Source organism: Pelophylax lessonae, assembly GCF_965119305.1.
Source record: "Pelophylax lessonae genome assembly, chromosome: 3".
In the NCBI taxonomy this organism is placed as follows: Eukaryota; Metazoa; Chordata; class Amphibia; order Anura; family Ranidae; genus Pelophylax; species Pelophylax lessonae.
The window spans coordinates 619292007-619315047 of record NC_138770.1 but is presented as its reverse complement, the minus strand read 5'-3'; the positions used below and the strand labels follow the sequence as shown (position 1 = coordinate 619315047).

The 23041-nt window shown below is 43.8% G+C and overlaps 1 protein-coding gene across 1 annotated transcript in view; it reads right to left on the bottom strand.

Moving 5' to 3' along the window:
• USH2A (usherin) overlaps positions 1 to 23041 on the bottom strand; it is a gene marked incomplete at its 5' end in the record, with an annotated part of 1334617 nt that overhangs the window by 47005 nt on the left and 1264571 nt on the right. Inside the window, 5 exons of the mRNA XM_082250984.1 lie at positions 5269 to 5352; positions 7782 to 7958; positions 12614 to 12831; positions 18425 to 18663; positions 22317 to 22526. Of these exons, the coding sequence (XP_082107110.1) occupies positions 5269 to 5352; positions 7782 to 7958; positions 12614 to 12831; positions 18425 to 18663; positions 22317 to 22526 (928 nt within the window). The remainder of the gene's footprint in view (positions 1 to 5268; positions 5353 to 7781; positions 7959 to 12613; positions 12832 to 18424; positions 18664 to 22316; positions 22527 to 23041) is intronic.

Sequence of the window (23041 nt, the reverse complement as noted above, 5' to 3'; positions counted from 1 at the left end):
CCCCATGCTCTCCGTGCCTCCCGGTAAATATGTCATGGGCTGCTCCGTCTAAAATGCCCAGGCCTATTTGTTGTCCCAGTCCGGGCCTGAACACAAGTATAGCATACAAGGTATACTCTCCCATCTCTGCTCTCTGCACACGATATGTACAGCACACTGATGATGTCATTACTATTTTTACAAGGTTATATCTGGGTATTCAAAGATATATGCTTCTGACACAAACTGGATTTGTATCCTTTGTGGCTATTAGTAAATATATTCAAATAAAATGTTTGTGTCCGGAATTCAGCTTTTAACGTTCAACGGCCTATATTCACCACATAAACCCTAAACCTATTAACAGAACTTTTCTCCATATCTCCGTCACTATTGTTCAGACAACATAACTCATAGGGTCGCCTTAAAGTGGTATTACATCGATAACCAAAAACTAATTTTATTGCAGCTCACCAATCATTAGATGTGATGGCTGCATCCATTTTCTCTTCTTTGGCTTATTTCCCCCCCTTTGTTTTCACCTGTGATCTGGACTATTGTATTAGTGAAAAAGCCAAATGCAAAATATTCCCCACGCACACATTGCTGAAAATGGCCGTTCAGTAATGTTGGGTGCTTTAATGACGACAGGCTGCAAACCGTAGACAAAGTGAAGAAATGTCATCAGCAAACCAAGGATCCCTCAAAAGGTTCCAAAGCTTTAATTTCATGGTCACATGTTAAACATACGGCAACATTTTGGAGCCCTGCAGGGCCCCTTCACCAGGCAAGTGTATTAGTGTGACACCACTCTGGATGAAGGAGGACAGGAGGCACAGCAAACAGCAGTATTGTCAGTCTGGGAGGAGGGGAGTGTTAGCTGGACTAGCAGATTTAGATACACTAACAAACTGAAGCCAAATTCCAGCTCAAACCTTATAAACTGTTACATCAAACTGTTTTTTTTTCCTTTTTCCTTTTGGGCTAAAGGATTTACATGAGTAAAAGGCTGAGTGTTATAAGCACCCCGTCAGTGTTAAATTGCTTGTCTCATCCTGGTAAACTAATACATTTTGCTGGGGAGATTGTGCTTTTGAAAAAACAACAGTCTTGCTGCCTGGATCACCAGAGGAAAATAAAATAAATGCAGCCATCACATCTAAAACTTGGTAAGCTGCAATATAATAAATGTTTTCTTTTGGGTTTAATATCGCTTTAATGAAAATATCTGATCAGGTGGGGGGGGGGGGGGGTGCCAAAAGATCGCAGCCATGTTTCACAATGACACAACTCTAAGATATTGGCGTTGATAATTCATGATCCATCCTAAAGAATCTTATCAAGCTAACAGACCAGGGCTATTACTAACGCAGGTGTACCCGCTCACAGATCCCCAGTCCACGTGTGGCTGATGCCTTGTGCTTAGTAAATGAAAATAAATTTATTGTCCAACTTCCTTTTGAAGATTCCAAAATGAAAAGAAGCCCCTTCCTGGGGCCGTGGGCTCTTTATTATTCTGTCTGGCTGTAGTGGAGAGAAGCCTTTCATATGAGAGGTGCTGTAAAAGAGACTGATTCATGAGACATGAAATGAGTAGAGCTCAATCTTTACACTGACTACAGAGGGACGTGTCACACTCCCCCTTCATGCCCACAAATAGAATATGTCAGAAGCTGACTTACATGCTCCCTCTGCCATCCTCTGCCTGAGTAATTCTAACCTTTATTTGGCATCTTCATTTACCAGGATAAACACCGGATCCTGCTGCATAGTACGGCGCTCACTGATAGCTGCATATAACTGCGCCGATAGAAGTCATAAAGATAATGCAAGCACCATAGACAGACAGATGGATGGCTGAGAACTTACAGCTAAGAGGCTAGCTTCTCTACAGAAGAGAAACTGACTGGTAAAAGTGCTTTCTCTTAGGGCTCCTTTATACAGTACTTGTATTGGTGGGCGGTAAAAAAAACACGGGGTTGAGACACATTTTTACCAGCTCCCACCACTTCCCCTTAAAGTGAAACTGAAAGCATTCTACAAAAACAGGCAGGCTATTTATTACAGAAGAGACACCTACCTGCCTGCTCACAATAAAAACAACAAGCAGAGCGCCTCTAAGGGCTCTTTCACACGGGCGATCCGATCAGATCCGCCTGTCAGTTTTTTAGGCGGATCTGATCGGATCCTCCATGCAGCTCTATGGGGCAGCGGGTGTCAGCAGAGACACCTCCGCTGACACCCACTGCCATCCGCATCCGATCCTGTGCGTGAAATCTGGACGGATGGAAACCCTATTTTTCCATCTGTTCAGTAATCGGATCGGATCGGATCGGATCTGATGAGAGTGGACAAGCGGTCCGCTCTCATCCGATCCCCCATAGAGGGCAGCGGGGGCTGAGACACCTCCCTCTCCACACTGCAAGCGGAGACGGAGCTGTCATCCGCCGGCTCAGCGGGGATCACGGATCGATCCCCGCTGAGCAGCACGGATCCGCCTATGGAGGCGGACCGTGTGAAAGAGCCCTTAGTGTTATCAGTTTGATAAAAAGGTAAAGGCAGGTTACAGGAAAACTGCCCACATTTAAAACAGTATAAAATAGCTCATCTGTTAGGTGGTCTGCAAGAACCCAGGGGTCCACGGCTGGATGTTGTGGCTCCAAGAGGTGGTGCAGCAGGTGTTGAGGGAGGTAGACGCCTGGTGAGCCAGGGGACCCTTTGGTAGGATTGCCGGCGGCTTCAGGAAGGTGCTCTGTTCCGCCGACAAGCAGGGATGCCCACCGTGACAGGTCCAGGAGCCAATCGCACGACATGTTTTTGAGCGTGCGCAGTAGCCTCGCAGGGCGTGCGCGCTCCTTTCTCAAGTGCAGTCAAGTCTTCCTGAAGCCGCCGGCCATCCTACCAAACGGTGCCCTGGCTAGCTAGGCGTCTACCTCCCTCACCACCTGCTGCACCACCTCTTGGGGCCACAACATCCAGCCATGGACCCCTGTGTTCCTGCAGACCACCTAACAGATGAGCTATTTTATACTGTTTTAAATGTGAGCAGTTTTCCTGTAACCTGCCTTTACCTTTTTTATTAAACGGATAACACTTAGAGGCGCTCTGCTTTTTGTTTTTATTCCCATATTTCAGAGTTACATAGTTACATAGTTTGTGAGGTTGAAAAAAGACATCAGTCCATCCAGTTCAACCTATGATGTGTGTGTGTTTGCTGTTAACTGTACATTGTATACCCCTGTATGTTGTGGTCTTTAAGGTGCCCATCTAATAGTTTTTGAAGCTATCGATTCTCCCTGCTGATACGACTGCTTGTGGAAGAGAATTCCACATCCTTACTGCTCTGACTGTAAAGAACCTCTTACGTATTTTAAGGTTAAACCGTTTTTCCTCTAGTTTTAGTGAGTGGCCACGCGTCTTATTGTATTCCCTTCCTCTGAAAAGTTTGTTCCTTATGCTAGGGTCATTACCAGTACAATATTTGTACATGGATATCATATCCCCCCTCAATCGTCTCTTCTCCAGAGAGAATAGGTTCAGTGATTGTAGTCTTTCCTCGTAGCCGATGCCCTCCATTCCCCTAATTATTTTTGTTGCTCTTCTCTGGACTCTCTCCAGTTCCAGCACATCCTTCCTGAGGACCGGTGCCCAGAACTGGACAGCATACTCCAGATGTGGCTGGACCAGATTCTTGTAGAGTGGGAGAATAATCTCTTTATTTCTGGAGTGAATCCCCTTTTTGTTTTATACATGCCAGTATTTTGTTGGCTTTGCATGCAGCAGCTTGGCATTGCATGCCACTGCCAAGCCTGTTGTACACTAGGACTTCCAGGCCCTTTTCCATCTTAGATTCACCCAGAGGTTCCCCCCCTAGTGAGTAGCTTGCTTTCGTGTTTCTGATGCCCAAGTGCATTACTTTACATTTTTCAACATGAAACCTCATCTGCCATGTAGTTGCCCACCCTCTGCAGCTGAGCAAGCCCTGAGTTGTCATCCATCCTAGCCATTAACTACACCAGAGTAATGACTATACATGAACTGCATACCCCTTGATGCTATACAGGTATGTGTGATGCCCCAACTCTTACCCTGCTTGTACCTGCCTGCTCACAGTCTTCTTTGGTATGTAAACTAAACAGCTTACATCACCACCAACGGCCCTGTGTGCCAGGATGACTGACTCCTGCGCATGAGCAGGACTTATGTCATTCCGTGCCATCACATTAAGAGTGGCCTGAAGAGTGGCACCCAAGGAGAAGATTGCATCGCTACTATGGGACCCCTCCCAAACTTCGGACCATTAGAGAGTAATGCTGGCCATACACTAGCCAAAAAATCGTTCGAAAATCTGTCATTTGGTCTGATCGTTTGTCTTTCGTCCAATTAATGGGCACAAATAGAAAATCGTTTTTAATTTTTCAGAGCCGAAGAATGGAAGGAAAAGTTTTGAAAATCCTGCCAAACGAACGATAAATTGAAAGGTTAATGTGTTTCTCAGCCGAACTGTTTGCACTAGGCATATGTGACAAACTGAACGAAAAATGTCCATTGAATGATTTATCGTTCGAAATTCGGTCATTACATGATGGCACGATCGTATGCTCTCATTTTTGAAAATTAGTTTGAACGATTTTTCGGCTAGTGTATGGCCAGCTTAAGTAAGGCTAGTGCCTTTAGTTCTGCTTGACATTGCAAAGGCAGCAGATGGGGGTTTTAGCATGCCCTGGCTCCAATGCTTTGCTTCGTGGCAAGAATTAAACTCCCTGTCAAGTTTGGCCCATTTTAAATTCAGTACCGCCAGCTGAATAAGGCTGGCCATACATTATACAATTTATTGTACAATTTTCTTTAAATTTACCTTCAACTATGTAGTACAAAGGCCTGCCAAATTGGATACAATTGAAAGTGTTGTTCAGTTTTGACCTCATATTATATGGTTTTTGGTAAATCTAACAGAAAATTGTACAGGAAAATTGAACATGTATGGCCAGCCTAAGACCCGTTCTCTGTTCTGCACCTTTAATCTTATGTTATCTTTCCTACACTTTATTTTTCTTTTCTTTTTTTTCTAATGGGAAAGAGTAAAACTATTTTCTGCCTGTATCTCATTGGGGAATTTTTCCTTCACTTCCTGTAAAAAATAAATAAATATAAAATGTATAAAAATATGATTGACAGAGATAGATATATAGACACATACAGTACATACATGGGTACTTGTGTAAGTATGGTACTGTAAGATATGGGTGTGTTCCTTAATACAAAATAAATAAATAGGCAGCTACTTACACAGTCCAGTGGCGGAGTTATATTTTACAATCGGTGTGCTCACACTTCCCATGTCTGTTGTGCATTTCACCTGAAAGTAAAATGCTGGAAAAAATACCAATGAATTATTAATCAGTAGAAACACCTTCAAAGCATAGATATATCCTATAAATATATACAGTATGTTTAGGCATCTTCCAAAAAAATTCCTTAAAGTGGTTGTAAACCTCAGACATGAAATATGAACAAAGCATATCCCTCTGTAGTGTGTACTTGCCTCAATCCAGAGCACTAAGTGTCATTTCTGTCTGCTGCCTCGTTCCTCTGCTACCATTTCTGACAAGTTTTTCTGACACCAAGATAAAAATGGTGACAGGGAAGGGAACTCCAGCTGAGTGACAGCCTCAGCTGTGTTCCTGTGTGCTGTGTAAAGGGGGGGGGGGGTCCATTTCCTCCAATCAGCTCTCAGAGCTCTCCTCACTAAGGTCTGCCCCCTTTTTACAGACAGCTCAGACAAGCTTATAAACTCAAAACTTTGTATCACTGAGGATAATCCCTTCACTGGGTATATGTAAGGGTCTACAACCACTTTAATCAATGATTAATTTAAAAATTACCATTGCCCAGGGAAAGTGCATGTACATTTGTTCTGTATAAATGGAGCAACAAAAATGTATGTTGTAAATTGCCCACCCATTGCTAACCTCAGCTACCCCAGCGGCCATGCTTCTGTCTCTGGTTTTGGCTTTATGCTACTACCGAGCACCTACCCTGGCTATCTCCAGCATCTCCTCCAACCATTGCTGTGTGTTTCTGTCACAAGCTCACTGGGAGCTATGAAAGTCCTGCCTCCTAAACCTACAGTGCAATCGCTGTTCCTCTTTAGCCCCTGGCTGGATTGTCCTGCAGTACTGCTGTTCCTGATCTGATGTTCTGCAGGATCTTCCAACTCTGCATCAGCAGCTCAGGGTTCTTCTTCTGAATCCAAACATAAAGGAAAGAAAAAAGACCGCTCCGGTGTAGGAATGTTCTGACAATCAGAAGGGTGCTGGTTAGATCCACAATCCCGACAGCTGTACAATTTAAGAAGTTGGCGATTTGAAAGTAGAAAATTATAAAATCCATTTATTGAAAGTCCATAAAATGCATATTGACAAACCAGAGACAGGAGACAATACAGTTGACGGGTTTCACGAAATTATATTCGCTTAGTCATAACCGGTTATGACTAAGCGAATATAATTTCGTGAAACGCGTCAACTGTATTGTCTCCTGTCTCTGGTTTGTCACTATGGATTTTATGGACTTTCAATAAATGGATTTTATCATTTTCTACTTTCAAATCGGTGTGCGGTTGCCAACTTCTTAAATTATTCTTTTTCTGAATGCATCCCCTAGGTTATCACATGTTCATATCTATGAAGCTTTAGTGGGTTCCTGAATCTTATCTGCACTGAGCTGGTGCAATTATTCAGGTATAATGGGAATGTGTGTGGCATAGACAAAAGAATATACAGTTTATAAATATAATAAGAATAGGCCCTTGCACAATCACCTCTGCACCTAATAGAGCAGCCCTAAAGTGCACCTGTGTACAGACTAAAAAAGAGCTTTATAGCAAGCCACCTCTGACCTTTCTAGCTGTTTGTACTGTGAAAAAAATAATTCTCAAAGATTCCTACAAGGTTACAACAAAGACTCTGAAGTCAATACCTAACAACCTAAATATACCTTGTGTTTGTTTAAGTCTGGCAGGCTTCCAAGATTCTGTTCTTCATAAACAATAGCTGTGATTTCAGAGCCTCTGTTGAATTTTGAAGATTCATTTCTCCACAATGTCTCTAGCTACTGATGTGAATGGGTGTGATGGCAAAGTGTTTTACGGCTTGTTATAATTATAAACATATTTCAAATATGACAGCATTGCACAGGACTTTTTAATTTTACCACTTGCAACTATTAGTTGTAGTACAGGCAGAAAACACAGGAAGTGGCCAGCTCACAAGATTGTTGGCAGGATCAACCAATACTTTTTTTTTTTGCACTTATTGAGCAGATATAATAAATCAACTAACTAACGAGTTTATATTTTTCAACTCAGAACAAACTGACCTCAGTCTTAGTTTGAAGGCTTAATAGAGGCATTTTTCTAACCGCTGTGCTGCACCTCTGAACGTTATGAGGAACGTTATGAGGAAGGTGGTAATCCCATACCCCTAATTGTACATTTTCCCAGATCTTGGTTTAGGGACTCCATTTTGTCCCTACTCTAGACTTCATTTTGTAGCTCCCTTAGATGCTCTTATCATACTCATGACATTATCATACTGCATGACAGGTAATCTTCCCATTACTGCCTATAAGAATGCACTATGGTGAGCATTAATTATTGTTTACTGTGGAAATAAACCAAAAACTGGATGACAATTAACTCAATACATGAATGTAAGTCAAGATTTTTAACTTTGCACACTGATGAAGAGGATCAGTATAGACAGCCTGGAAGGAAGTTTGCCCCGGCAGGGTTCACTCACTTTTGTCTGAGGTCTTTGGAATGTGGACACTGGTGTCTAATCCACTGTATAGACGCTCTCCTCTCTCCGTTAGTACAAATTCCTTCAGCTGTCCATGAAGGTGAAAACTGAGCCGCCAGTCCACAAATATTGTTGTTATATTACTCAACACATTAAAAATGGCTTTGTATTCCGGCTCTAAAACAACAAAATAATTAATATGGAACATTAATTAGAAGTAATTAAACCCGAAAACACAAAAGATTCTAAATTAAATGATTATTTTACACACGTGGAAAGGGCTCTTTACGGTAAGTGCTATGAAAATGAAGTTTTCCTTTTTTTGTGAGGGGGAGGTCAGCAGAAGGAATTAACCTAAAGATTTTCTGACCTAATGGAACCTATGGCCAGGCTTTGGGCATTCAAGTATTTACATACCAATAACAAGGAGTAAATGAGCTTACAAACAAGCCCTCATTGACTTTGACAGCTGTAGCCACCAAAGAGACACTCTGTCTTAAAGTTCATGGCAGAAGCATTAAAGTTGCGAAAGCCTCTCTCAGGAGCTCAGCTCCCCCTGTTCCACCTACCAGGACTCAGTGTGTACATTAGAAATTAAAGGGCTTTAAGGATGCTTAGTCACTGCTGGGAGCATTATAGGCTGAGTCACTGCCTGGAGGGGTAGTTGGATGAGCTGAGCTAGTGGGTCACTGCTGGAAGGGGAATTTAGGCTGTTGAATAACTGCCAAGAGGGGGCACCTGAGCTGCTGAGATTTTGCCTGAAGTAGGCGCAAGGTGAGCTGAGCTGCTGAGAGGAGGACATGCGTTGATATTAAACCTTAAGTCATTGAGCACTTTCAGCAACTCATTTAACTGAGTACTGAGTATGCACCATTTTTGTTGTTTAATCCTTGCCTATGTCCTAGTTAGGTTGATGTCGTGATCACTGCCACAGGAGACAGCAGCATTAAAAAGTTTTAAACTGCAAGTGCTGTGGTAATAATTTTAACAAAATTTTCACTGGTGAATGTTTATTTCATTGTGATCAATGTGTTAAGCTAAAGAACTAAAGATTTAATACCACTTTAAGCACTTTTGGAATTTAATGATTAATTGCTCCACAGTGCTTGCAGCTACAATGGTTAGTGAGGGCTTGATTTGAAGCTTATTTATAACTTGTTATGAATATGTAAATATCTGAATGTCTGGCCTGAGCCCAGGAGCGCCACAGAATTAGTGCTTCCAACCTGGCATTAGCGATTTACTAAAGATAACCTTGCTGCGTGGAATTGCTCCTTCATTAGTCTAAGTACTCCAAGACTGTTATAAGCAATGGTTGAACTGGCTGACCTGCCTGATATTAAATAATTGTTCTACCTCCGTTTATACCAACTGGTGCAGAGCCATTCATTTCAACACTGTTACATAAAAACATATCAGGCAGTCTTTTCCACTTAACCTTCCTGATCAGCAAGTCCACCAACATGGCCTGCAGTGTAGTATCTGTTCTTATCAGTGATCCAGTGGGGGCGCTGTGCGGTCACAGCACTAAATTACTTTTTTTCTGCACTGCACCTCTATGGGCTTGGCTTTTTGGCTAAAGTCCGGTGCAATTTATGCCATGCACAGCCACTTTATTATTTTCTATTTATTTTTCTCCCACCTTTCTTACCTTCACTTTTTGTGTGTGCTTTTCACTGGATGAATAATGTGAGTCCTTGGGCTTATTATGATGTCTAGGGGAAGGTTGTGTGGCCCTCAGGTTCCTTCCTCCCTTGCCTCTGGGGGGGGGGGGTCTGTCTTCGGGAGAACTCCCCTGACCTAGTATTCGATGGAGGCTTTGGCTGTCCTAGAAGAAAGGGGTCTGCCAAGCCTTCTGGCTAGGCAGGCCATGTGAACCTATTTCCCTGTCAGGAGCCTTGTACCCCGGGGGTCAGGGTAGAGGTCCTAGGGGGGTGGACTAAAAGCACACCCTTAAGTGCACTATTTAGTGTGTGTGTTTCACGTGCACGTTTTTTGTTCACTTACGGGTTTTTTCATTCTGGATTTTGCACCACCACAGAAAAAAGAACGTGGCCTGCCTCAGTATCTCCAGTACATTTGCAGGCAAGGATATGCAACAATATTTGTTGGAACCCTAATCCTGAGTAGAGCTAAGCTAGAAGGAACAGTTTTTTGCTTTCTCAACAAAAAATAAGCACAATTTCCTTTAAGTAAATATCAATAAATTATCCATCCTAATTAGTATGACTTGCTCCACTTTCCAAGATAAACAGGATTGGACAAATTGAGTATTTATGAGGATGGAGCAAAAAGGACTTTATGAAGTAAATAAATTTTTCTTTAAAGTGGTGGTCTTGGCAAGTGAATTATGCAGCCATGTCAGCCGCTAATTTATCTCCTTTTTTTCTGCGGCCATTAGCATGTTTCCTGATTGTTAAAACGCCTCCTAAAAAGCAATTTGTGAATAATAATTCATTTTGCTGACTCATCAATCAATACTTCCCAACACTTGTTTATTATGGAGGAGCAGTTCATTCATACTAAATCCAAAAGAAAACCACTTTGTGCTCATGCCAAGGACATGGTCCTTCGTCTCTCATCAACTATAAACACATTAGAGATGGTGACTGCATCAATTCCATGAAGTATCTTAAAGATGCATGACAATCAGAACTGCATAGAAAGCGTTACTCTTCAGTTTATAATTCTGTCCACTTAGGGCAGGAATAGAAACCAGTTAGCACACTTCCTCATAGCTAACCTTTGGCCTGGGAAAACCAATTGTTCACAATACAGTCACAATGTTAGCATTGCATGCAACATACACAATTACTAGGTATACCTTAAAGTGGAATTTCTCTCCAAAACTGGAGTTTGTTCCTCCCGAACCTCCCCACCCCTCCACAATCGCAAATTTTTATTTTTTTTCCTGTCTATACAGTATTTTTCTATATTTATTTTTTTAATATTTGTTCTGGTCATTGCCGTTGTAGAATAGAATGATATGTTTCTGGTCCTGCGGTCTCCTGGAATATTTACATCACATCTCCCAGGGGGGTAAAGGACCAGGGACTCAGAGTGGCCAGAGTGCAGGCCTGAAACGATATCCAGAACTGGCTTCCTGACCCCCAAAGGGGCAGCCAACTAAAGAGGACCTAGATAGCAGCACAGGAACCGGCTGTGGTACATAAACAACCTGGCAATACAGGTAGGAGGGTAAAAAAAGACACAATGGGAGTTTAATACTGCTTTAAATTGGTATTAAAATCCCCCTTGTTTACTTGTACCTACAGGTAAGCCTATAATAAGGCTTACATGCAGGTACAGTAAACATTTCCTAAAAATGCACCGTTTAGAACAGGGTTCCTCAAACTGCGGCCCTCCAGCTGTTGCGGAACTACACATCCCATAAGGCATGAGATTCACAGACATGACTAGGCATGTTGGAAATTGTAGTTCCTGAACAACTGGATGGCCATGGTTTTAAGACCCCTGGTTTAGGAGATATGTACTGTAGTCGTTATCGGCGCATGCGCACTGCGCACTCAATGGACAGTATGCTGTCCATTGAGAGAGCTGTGCCATGGCTGTGACTCCGACGCACATGCGCAGGTGTGACGTTATTGCGGCTCTGCCATTCAAACAGCCGCAGCCTGCGAACCCGGAAGGAAGACCAGGTGAAGATGAAAGTCATGTGAGTGGTGACAGCGTAGCTCTGGAGGGTTTTGTTCTAAGGTAAGTCTTTCATATTGTGCTAATATGCAATGCATACTAGCACATTATGCTATTGTCCTGCAAGGGACCATTTTTTCTTTAGGTTTTGTTTTTGCGGTTTACTAACGCTTTAAGGCCCCCTTCCCACCATGTGTTGCATTAACACACCTATGTTATCGCAATGCCTTTTCCTAGAGCCCCTGAGACATATAGCTCTTCAATCATTCTTCACCGCTGAGAAGAAAGCACTCACTCAGTAGGGTGGGCTGTGTTGGACCTCTGCAGAGAGATCACTGCCTTCACCCAGAGAGCAAAGGTCCTTCTTGACAGCATGCTGATAGGAGACAGGCTTGTTTACTGCACCCCTTTTGTTTTGATGCACCTGAATGTTTTCAGATAAAACTGAAAAAAACCCTCTTATTCTTTAAATAAATAAAACCAAAATCTACATCTCTATTCCTGCTGGATGGCCTTGGATTTTCTAAAATGAAAGATTTTTTTGCTAACATTTCTGATATGGGGCAACTTCACTTCCATCTAACCCTCCATGTAGGTCTGCGGGTTGCAATGGTCATGCATATGTGATCAGCTATGGCATCAGCCATCTAAGAGTTTGAAAGTTGTTGAGAACTGACATAAGCACAATGACATTTGTGATAGTTATCATCAAAGGCATGCTTTCATGTAGCATACGCTGAGTATGTGCTAGTTGGCAGAATGTAAATAAAAAACTGCAGAAAGCAACATTGGTATGCTGGATCAAAGAAAGCAGAACTAAACCCTCCTATCCTTTACAGCCAAGGGAGTTGCCATCTTAGCCTTTGATCTACTGTTGCCTTGGTGCAGCACATGTGGTTTTTTATGACACCAACCATTCAATGGTTGACAGTTTGGTTTAGAACACAAGTAACTGTGGTAGTTATTATTTTTGGTATATCTTTAATGTAATAATTTTGTGAAATGGGTGAATCAATGGGTTAAGTTCCACATTAAGGATTTAATATTGTATTGGTCTTTTCAGCTTGAGCTTTCTTTTTAGGAAACAGTTACATCAGTGGGTTTAGTTTTGCTTTCACTGAAACTATAAATCCCTTTCACATTGGCAGGGAGTTGTAAGCCACACGCCCCTGACGTACGTTCTTTTAAAGTTATGCAATTGATCCATTCGGAGGTAGCACTTCCTTCTGAATTGTAGCAGGCAACACGGAAAAGGTAGGTGGTGAAGGGTTGGAGATGTGTAACATTGCAGGTTTCCTCTATTCCGGAATATATAACTTCCACTGGGCCATGGATACACATATTTCCAACCATACCAGTGGTTGGGGGACAGATCATCTGAAGGTGGACTTCATACCTATCAGCAGTAAATAAACACAAATATTTCAGAATTCAATGAACTTTGTTAAAAATAAGAAATTAAAACATGATAAAACTATAACTTTTTTATTTTATATTACTTTTTATGTAAGCTGAGTTTTATATCCTTATAAATGGTAAGGGAATACATAAAGATCATCCCGGTGATGCACGAAATCTGACTGCATTTGGCACAGCAGGTTATATGAAGATTCACAATCAATGTCTAGTAAAGGGGTCCTTCAGAGGTCATAGTCCTCTAACTCGCACAAACAATAAAATCTATGGGTGTTGGTTTTTGTCCTCCAGTAGCCAGAGTTTTATTTACATCATGTTGCTTCAGACACACCATAATGATGGAGTGTTTTGATAAGCTCCATCCCCATGCAATTATTTTGGCAACAACACTACTAAAAGGAGCAACTAGAGGCAGTAAAAGGTCTGCTTTTATGCAGGTTTAGACCTGGGGTCTCCAAACTTTCCAAACACAGGGACAGTTTACCGTCCTTAAGACTTTAGGGGCACCAGACTGTGGCCATTGGGAGCAGAAATTGTCCTGGCATCAGTGGGAATAAAAAGCATCTTTGGTGTCAGTGGGAGGAATAATCCCCTATCCTTGGTATCATTGAGAGGAATAGTGCCCCTTCATTGGTGTCAGTGGGAGGAATAGTGACCTGTCACTGGTATTAGTGAAATTAATAGTGCTCCATTATAGGTATCAGTTGGAGGAATAGTGATCCATTGGCTGGCATTAGTGGGAAAAATAGTGCCCAATCATTGGTGTCAGTGGGCAGAATAGATCCCCACCATTGGTTTCAGTTTGAGGAATTGTAGCCCCATCGTTGGTGTCAGTATGAGGAATAGTGCCCCATCGTTGGTGTCAGTGAGATAAATAGTGCCTTGTAATTGATGTCACCACCAGGAATTATGCCACATTGTTGGTGTCAGTGTAAGGAATAATGTCTTATATCAGTGGGAGGAAAAGTACCCCAAGGGCCAGATAAGGCGTGCAAAGGGCCACAGTTTGGAGACAACTGGTTCAGACTAACAAACAAAAGAAAGGGAGACTGGTTTTAGTTTTCTGGAACTGTTCTCAGCACGCTCACACTAGCAGTTGGGGGGACATTAAAACCCCATGGTTGAGTTGCAGTTACTCCACAACCACTACCCCCTTTAGCTGCAGAGATGCAGCTATAGCAAGAGTTATACCCCCTGTCACATTCAGTGAATGTAGCACCCACTGAACGTAACGCAAGTGAATGGAGCTGCTCTGAAAATGCCCCGCAACCACATTCGATGCACGTAATTGTGGCGCGCTAGTGCAGAGCTTAAGGGGTTAAAGCAAGCAGTATGGAGGCAAAACAATGCCTTCTTACCACCTGTCAAATGCTCTCCAAAGACTGATCTGAAAGTGGATTACTCTTCAGAGAGCACTGCTAGTGTGAACAACCCCTAAAGAGTCCTCTTGTCATCAGCAGGGATGGCCATATCTGCTTGACTACAGCCAGGAGACTGGGATCAGACTGTGTATGCTTTACGTAATATATATTTACAGTGAAACAAAATCCATCCAAACACCAGCACAACAAAAAAAACCCAGTGACAGAATACTTAACTAACTAACCTAACAGACAGAAAGCCTAACCGCAACTAACTATATACAATATATACAAAAATGGGGAACACAGAAAAGCAGGGCAAACCCGGAGGTGCAGAGAGCAGATGGGAAGGGGGAACAAAAACTGGGAACAGGAACAAGAGGGAACAGGTACAAGGCAGCAGTGTACAGGGCAGAAGCCAGATCAGGATCAATGGCAAACTAAATCTGGCAGCAGCAAAATACTGGAGCAAGAGGCACTAGTAGTGAAGGACCTAAATACTCTCCTAGCAGCCAGCATCAGGTGGAAACTGAATTCTGGGATCTGCTAGCTGCTGGGAGACACCTGCTGGTGGGTACCAAAACTACAACCCTCTGCTCTGGGAAGCACAGTGCCACCAGCATACAGGTCCTGATACTTATGAAATCTTTAAACATTCCTTCACCTCCTTCCTTTTAGCTTTCTTACCAAATTTAGGCCAAACATTTCTAGAGGTGGTAAGAAGAGGGAAACAAAAACAGAGACACATTTTAACAAATCCTTAATTCTGAAGATTAATGCTGCCACTCTAACCTGTTGACATAGGCAAGAGCCCACATTAACCTTTAAATAATAATATTAGCATTCTGATGCCGAATGACACGTCTGTGATTATGGTTTGCCAACCATCTTTAAATGGCATCTTTTTCATCAATGACATTTCACCTTCCCAAACGTATTACAAGGGAATAAAGACAGTATATCTAGTGTAAATCCACTTAAAACCTACCATGGACTTAAGGCTCTCCCCCCACTACCATGGTACTGTGTTGGATGTTAGATGAGCTAAGTACCAATAATCACCTGCTCCAGGGCCGGATTTACATATTTACAAATCTAGACTGAAGACTCTTTCCCCATTCCTATATTGCATGAGTGGGTGCCTGAGCGGGTGCTTGAGCCCAGCGCTGGGTTCACCAAACCTTTGTAATCCAAACCATATACTTACTGAAAATATAATATTAACTTAGTGAAATTATACTACTACATTTATTATTTCATAATCTAGCAAACAGTGAATGCTCAGATAGCAAATAATTAGTCATTGACTTGCCTCTGTCTGTGTTATTGTGTCTTACAGCAATGCTAAACTCTGGTTCAAAAACAAAATACTGTTCAAGTATGTATTTTTAAAGTGTTACTAAATCCACATCATAAAAAACTATCAATAAATGGTATATTAAATGCTATTCATACTTACTCAGTCACTATGAGATTCGTTTTCTGCATTCTGAAAAAAACCTGGTTGATCCTGCTGCTCTCTATCTCTCCCTTCTGCCCAAGTGTCCCCAGTTAGGGATTTTGCAAAGCAGTGTTGGCAGCTCTGCACATGCTCAGTTTTCAGTGAGTTTCTATGCTGAGCATTTCCGCCCTATTACATCTGAGCAGATCATGTCACTATAGAGTCACACATGTGGGCGTATACACAGTGGTAAATGACAGCTCCCTCCCTCCCTCCCTCCTCCTCCTCCATACCCACCAACCAGCTAAACACAACGGGAGGCATGATATGGATATTACATGTAGATTAATGGAGGCTTCACCTCCTATTCTAAGACACAGTCTGGAGGGGCGTGACACAGCCTGTGACTGGCAGAAATCCGCCCACACTATGTTATTGGAAAAAAATAATGAAGATTTAATTTCAAATATATATTTGTATGACAATTTAAAACCATTTATTGATATGAATTATTTATTTTTACTCTGTACTCCAAAGGCTGTTTTTTTTTGTTTTTTTTTAATAATTTTGAACATGTGACCAGCAGCAGAGGACAGAAAACTTCTCCTGCTTATGTATCCCAGCAGACAGGCTGGGAAAGAGTTGGGTCATGTGACAGCTTCTTTAATAATGTAATTACAGTGCCATTATCCATATACAGAGATAGAAGGGAGGATGTAAATTAAACAGTCTGTGTTTAGTATCACTTTGACTCAGAAAAGTCCTTTCTATTACTCTCAGCCTCCTCCAAATCTGCTGTGATCTGACTTCATTGTCAGAGGGTGGCTACTTTCATTCTCTGTGCTCCAAATGTATGGAGGAACGTAGCCACCCTCTCTTGCTCCCAAGATGAACTATGGACTATGGCAGTATTTCTCAACCTTTTTTTTTCAGTCAAGGCATCCTTTAAAATTATGAACAATCTCGAGGAACCCTCCAAAATTATGGAAAATCTTGAAGAGGCCAATTCTAAAATGTAAAAATAATTCTGATAGTTTTACATAATGCAGCAACATCAACACACGTAGGACACCCAACGTTAGAGGTGATTTATCCTTCCAAATCCAATACACTTTAGCAAACTCACTAGTATTCCAATGTTTCTCTTCTCCCTTAGTTTTTCTCCATCACTCAGCTAATGAGACCCCAAAGCTGTTGGAGAGAGGCAAGGGCGGGACAAACAAGGATGGTATGGAGGCAACTGACATCCTCCATATCAACTAATAATGTAATTGGTCGTTAGGAGGTTGGAAGATAGAAGGTTGTAATGATGTACAATGAAAACTGTGTAACTAAAAGGCAGGTTTCATCCACCCACTGGCTTGTATACAATTTTGGGGCAATTTTTAGGCATTTTGCCAAGGCACCCCTGAAGAAACCTCAGGGCACCCTGGTTAAAAAAAGGCTGGACTATGGGATGTGTAGAACAGTGTACATGACTGCAACTAACATGCACTGTTCATTCCAAACAAATGGAAGTGAAGTGGAAAAGGGTGAGATTCAAAAACTCACAAAGGACGTTGCAGAACAGAAAACACAGTCATTTCCAGAAACAAAAGATTACAGGGGAATTAAGTAGTGGATGTGTATGCATAGTTGCCAACATTTAAAAACAATTTTCAGGGACACTTTGCAGCACAGCTATCAATTGCCACACCCACTTCCCTGAAGCTCCACCCACTCTGCATAATTAATCTCGCCTGCTTTTCAGATTATAGAGTCTACTCAATATAGAGAGAATTACAGGATATTAAAAAGGGAATTTCAAATTTAAGGCCACAATAGCAGAGTTGGAATAAGTCTCCCATTCAGCTGCACTACTTCTGCGTAACATTTATGGGCAGCCCGATTAACAGGCAATTCCAGGGACAATATAAATTACCTGGGACAGACTCCTATTTGCAGGGACTGTCCCAGGAAAAAAGGGACAGTTGGCAAGTATGTGTATGGATTACTTTTTTGTAGAACAAGAATATTGCTTAGTGTCACTTTAAAGTAGAACTATAGGCAAAACTTTTTTTTTTTCGTTTTGGATAGAGTAAGGGAGAGTTATAACCCATCAAATCTTTTTTTCGCCATCTGTGTCCATTTGGGGAGTTTTGCCTTCACTTCCTGTCCCATAGCCAAACAGGAAGTGAGAGGAAATGCCTGCAAATAGAGGGAATTCCTTGGGGACCTCCAGGTCACTAGAACTAGTGTCCCCATTGGAAAATTTCCCCTCTATTACTGTTCTGGGGAAAACCCAAAAATTGGGATTTTCTTTTCACTTTCACTTTTAAATGATAATGGTAAACAGGACAAATAGAGAGGACGAATCTTCAGGGGCACAGATAGCAATGACTGACAGGGGTTCTAATCCCTCTCCACTCTATCCAAAAACTAAAAAAAAAACTTTTGCCTTTAGTTATACTTTAACTTTCTTGTAATTTTTTTCCAAAGTGTAAAAGTAAAAGGAAAGTCATTCTTTGGGGGACATGACAAGTGGATGCGACTTGCTGTCTATTTCACTGAAAAATGAACTTGAAATGAAATGACTCCAAACGAAGACAAATGTTCATGACCAAACCTGCCTTTAGAATGTACAGATCCTGTCATACCTCTCATGGGCAAACAGCAGGAAGTGATTAAAAACGCATTGCCAGCGGTTCATTCATAAGGAGCTTGAGCGAAATATGACATTTAGTTAATTAATTATAAGATATTTCTAAATGTCACAGAAATTAAATACTTACTGTTGAATAATGCCATTTGGTGACCGCGGCTGGCTCCACCGCAGTGACACTGCCCTTGAAGCTTTGTGTGTTATGAGCGGAGGGCGCTGGTGAGAGGGCGGAGCTGCATGAGTGGTGAGTTGAGCGACGGGCCCTTTACTACAACAAGCCAGACAGGTGCAGGCCTCAACACCAACCGAGTAGTTGCTGAAGGGCTTCAGGCCGTACATCACTTGCACGTTTGATGTTCCTTCAGAGAGCTGTAAGCAGATATAATCAGAAAATATTGGGGGCACATAATGAACATGCAGCAATTGCAGCCTATCCATTTATTTAAAGATGAACTGCAGGCAGTTATTACTTTTTTATATGCAGTTTAAATACCTAAGTAGCCTCTTGCAGTAACTGCAGCAGAGCTCACAGTGGAAGAAGGAGAAGCAGCACAGATAATCCTTCTGTAGCAGTACAAGGAGCATGCTGATAGGAAAAGAGAGCAGAGTCACAGAGAGATGAGCTATCAGTCGGCTGCTTCTCCCTTCATTGTCCAGTCACAGGTTGGGGGGAAGGAGAAGACCTATAAGTGTTACTTAACTGCAACTGAAAAAAAAGATTAGCTCCCCTCCTCTGCCAAAGGGGGCCGTGCTATGTGACAGAGCTGTGTACATTTTAGGACTAAATGGACAAAAATACAAATGATTTTGAAGGTATAACAGCTTCCATGTGGGCTCCTTCACACTAGCAGTTGGGGAGCATTTAAACCTTGCAGTTTACCGCCCCCTCCCCCCACCCAACTGCTATCCTCTTTGGCTGCAGAGACAGCGGATGTGGATAAAATGATACCCTCTGTAGTGCCCATTGGACACGGCCCATTTAAGTGAATCGGGCGGCTCTGCAAGCGCCCCCCCCCCAGTTGTGGCACGCTAGTGTTGGGTTCAAGAGGTTAAAGCAAGCATTGAGCAGACGATACAATGCCTTCTCCCCAGCTAGCATATGCTCTCTGAAGAACTATCCAAATGTGGATTGCTCTTCAGAGATTAAAGCACGTGTGAATGAGTCCTAAGATTATTTTATCTGTATACTTTGCCTGGTGTTCAGCTTTCACATCTACAAAAAAATACATTTTCAGCGTTATACTGTAAATATATTTATAAAACCCCCTCTCCCCACTCTTATCACATCCCCCAGATTCTCTCCACTCTGATCACACCCCCAGTTTCCCTCCACTTTGATCACCCCCCCCCCCAGATTCCCTCCACTTTGATGACAGCCCCAGATTCCCTCCACTCTGATTACACCTCCAGATCCCCCCCATCTCACCACTCTGATCACATGCCCAGATCCCCCCTCATCCCTCCACTCTGATCACACCCCCAGATTCCCTCCACTTTGATCACACCCCCCAGATTCCCTCCACTCTGATTACACCTCCAGAACCCCCCTCCCCCATCTCACCACTCTGATCACATGCCTAGATTCCCCCCTCATCCCTCCACTCTGAACACATCCCCAGATTCCCTCCACTCTGATCACACCCCCAGATTCCCTCCACTCTGATCACACCCCCAGATTACCTCCACTCTGATCACACCACCCAGACTCCCTCCACCTTGATCACCCCCCCCCCCCAGATTCCCTCCACTTTGATCACACCCCTAGATTCCCTTCACTCTAATTACACCTCCAGATCCCCCCCCATCTCACCACTCTGATCACATGCTCAGACCCCCCCCATCCCTCCACTTTGATCACACCCCAAGATTACCTCTACTCTGATCACCCCCCCCCCCCAGATTCCCTCCACACTGATCAAACCCCCAGATTACCTCCACTGTGATCACATCCCCTAGACTCCCTCCACTTTGATCATACCCCCCAGATTCCCTCCACTTTGACCACACCCCCCAGATTCCCTCCACTTTGACCACATCCCCCCAGATTCCCTCCACTCTGATTACACCTCCAGATCCCCCCCCATCTCACCACATGCCCAGATCCCCCTTGATCCCTCAACTCTGATCACACCCCCAGATTCCTTCCACTCTGATCATACTCCCAGAATCCCTCCACTCTGATCACACCCCATGATTCCCTCCACTTTGATCACACCCCCCAGATTCCCTCCACTCTGATTACACCTCCAGATCCCCTCTCCCCATCTCACCACTCTGATCACATGCCCAGATCCCCCCTCATCCCTCCACTCCCTCACACCCCCAGATTACCTCAACTCTGATCACACTCCCAGATTCCCTCCACTCTGAATATACCTCCAGATCCCCCACCCAGATCCCCCCCCCATCTCTCCACTCTAATCACACCTCCAGACCCCCTCAGATTCATCCACTCTAAACACACCTCCAGATCCCCCAAATTCATCTACTCTGATCACATTGCCAGATCTCCACCATCGCTCCACTCTAATAACATGCCGAGATCCCTCCACCCTGATTACATGCCCAGATCCCCCCCATCCCTCCACTCCGATTACATCTCCAGATCCCCCCATCTCACCTCTCTGATCATACCTCCAGACCCCCCCCCAGATTCACGCACTCTGATCACACCTCCAGACCCCCCCCATCTCACCACTCTAATCACACGCCCAGATTCCCCCCCCCCATTCCTCCACTGTGATCACACCTCCAGACCCCCCCCCCATCTCACCATCTGATTACACCTCCAAACCCCCACCCAAAGAGGGAGAGAGGGTGCAGCATGGAGGTTTGAGTTTACCTGCTGTTTAGTTGCTGTCACCGAGAAAGCAGGGAGAACAGATACAAGCATGAAGAGGAGGGCGGAGCGGTGGGCGGATCCTGAGTGTGTGCAGGCAGTGAGCACCACACTGTGCAGGGGGGGGATAAGGCCAGGGGTGCCGGCAGCGGGGGAAAGTCAGGGTGGAGAAGGCTCCCTGCTGGTTGCTGCAGCTCCTGCAGCCACTAAAAATCCTGCTAGAGATATTGTCCTGCCTGTGCGGGACACAGCTAACCCTAAGGTCCCTGGTGCTGCCGGACCCGTGAGATGTGGGGGGGATTGTGTGTGATGGGAGATCTAGAGGTGTGTTCAGAGTGGAGGGATGGGGGGGATCTGGAGGTGTGGTCACAGTGGAGGGATCTGGTAGGGGACCTGGGGGTGCGATCAGAGTGGAGGGATCTGGTGAGGGATCTGGTCAGCTGTCACCAGATCCCTCCACTGTGACCACACCTCCAGATCCCTCCACTCTGAACAGATCTCCCATCACACACAATCCCCTCCACATCTCACGGGTCCTGCAGCACCAGGGACCGTAGGGATAGCTGTGTCCCGTACAGGCAGGACAATATCTCTAGCAGGATTTTTTGTGGCGGCGGGAGCTGCAGCAATCAGCAGGGAGCATTCTCCACCCTGACTTCCCCCTGCTCCTGGCACGCCTGGCCTGATCCCCCTCCCCTGCACAGTGTGGCGCTCACTGCCTGCACACACTCGGGATCCGCCCACCGCTCTGCCCTCCTCTGCATGCTTGGATCTGTTCTCCCTGCTTTCTTGGTGACAGCAACTAAACAGCAGGTAAACTCAAACCTCCATGCTGCACCCTCTCTCCTACTAGGCAGAGCATGGAGGTTTAAGGTCTGCTGGGGGACAGGTAATTTAAAAGTCCAAATCCCCAGAAATTGGCCGGGATTTGGATTTTATGGCCACCCCACCCCATGCTGCTGCCCTAAGGCAGCTGCCTGGGCTGCCTTAGGGTGGAGCTGGCCCGGTCTGCATCCCTATAAATGTTGTGCCCAGAGTGACCGCACTGGCTGCCCCCATCTTTTAGTAGCTTGCTCTAAGAGCCTGCTCTTATTTAGGACACAGTCAAGGCATTATGCACTTTCCCCCAAGTAACAGGCTACATTTGTGTCTTAAGTAGGTACATGGAATGATAAGCACTTACCACTGTGTCCATCCCTTTGTCATTTCTGGAGAACAGCCGGTACAAGGTCACTATACCGTTGGCTTTAGTTGGAGGGGTTATATTAGCCACAGTGGATGTAGCGGACACTGCATGGAATATAGGGCTGGATAATCCTTCTGGGGCAGCCGGGTTGGTTCGGCAGCGGGTCCAGGGGCTGGAGTTTTTTCCTGCAGAATTTACTGCCTGCACCTGCAATAATGAATGGAAGATACAAGAAAATCAGAACACAGCTTACCAATAGAGCCAGTATTACACATTTAGGAAACTCACAAATGAATGCCTGCCTATTGTCTTTACAAATGTATTGACAGCATCTACATTTTATCTCAAGTATTCATCATGAATATATTTATAGTTTATAATAAATATGTATGTCTCAACATAACACCAGTGATAAAGTGCATAGACCTGTGTTAGTCTGTGTCCTTGTTGAGGTTCTTGAATCCAAAGCCCAGGCTGTACATGACACCTCAACTTCTGTCCAAGTCAAGATGAACCCCACCCCCTCCCAGTGCTAACTAAGCCACCATCATTCATTTTTCAGAACTTCAGTGAATAGTACTTGGTGCCAGTAGGGAGCAGGGCCTAATATTGCATTAGGCCAGTTGTATATTTGGGGCTCCAAGGGATCTCCCCATGGACACTAGGGACACAGCTAAGTCCCCTGCACTTATTATTTTAGGTCAGTTCAGGTTTGCTTTAAA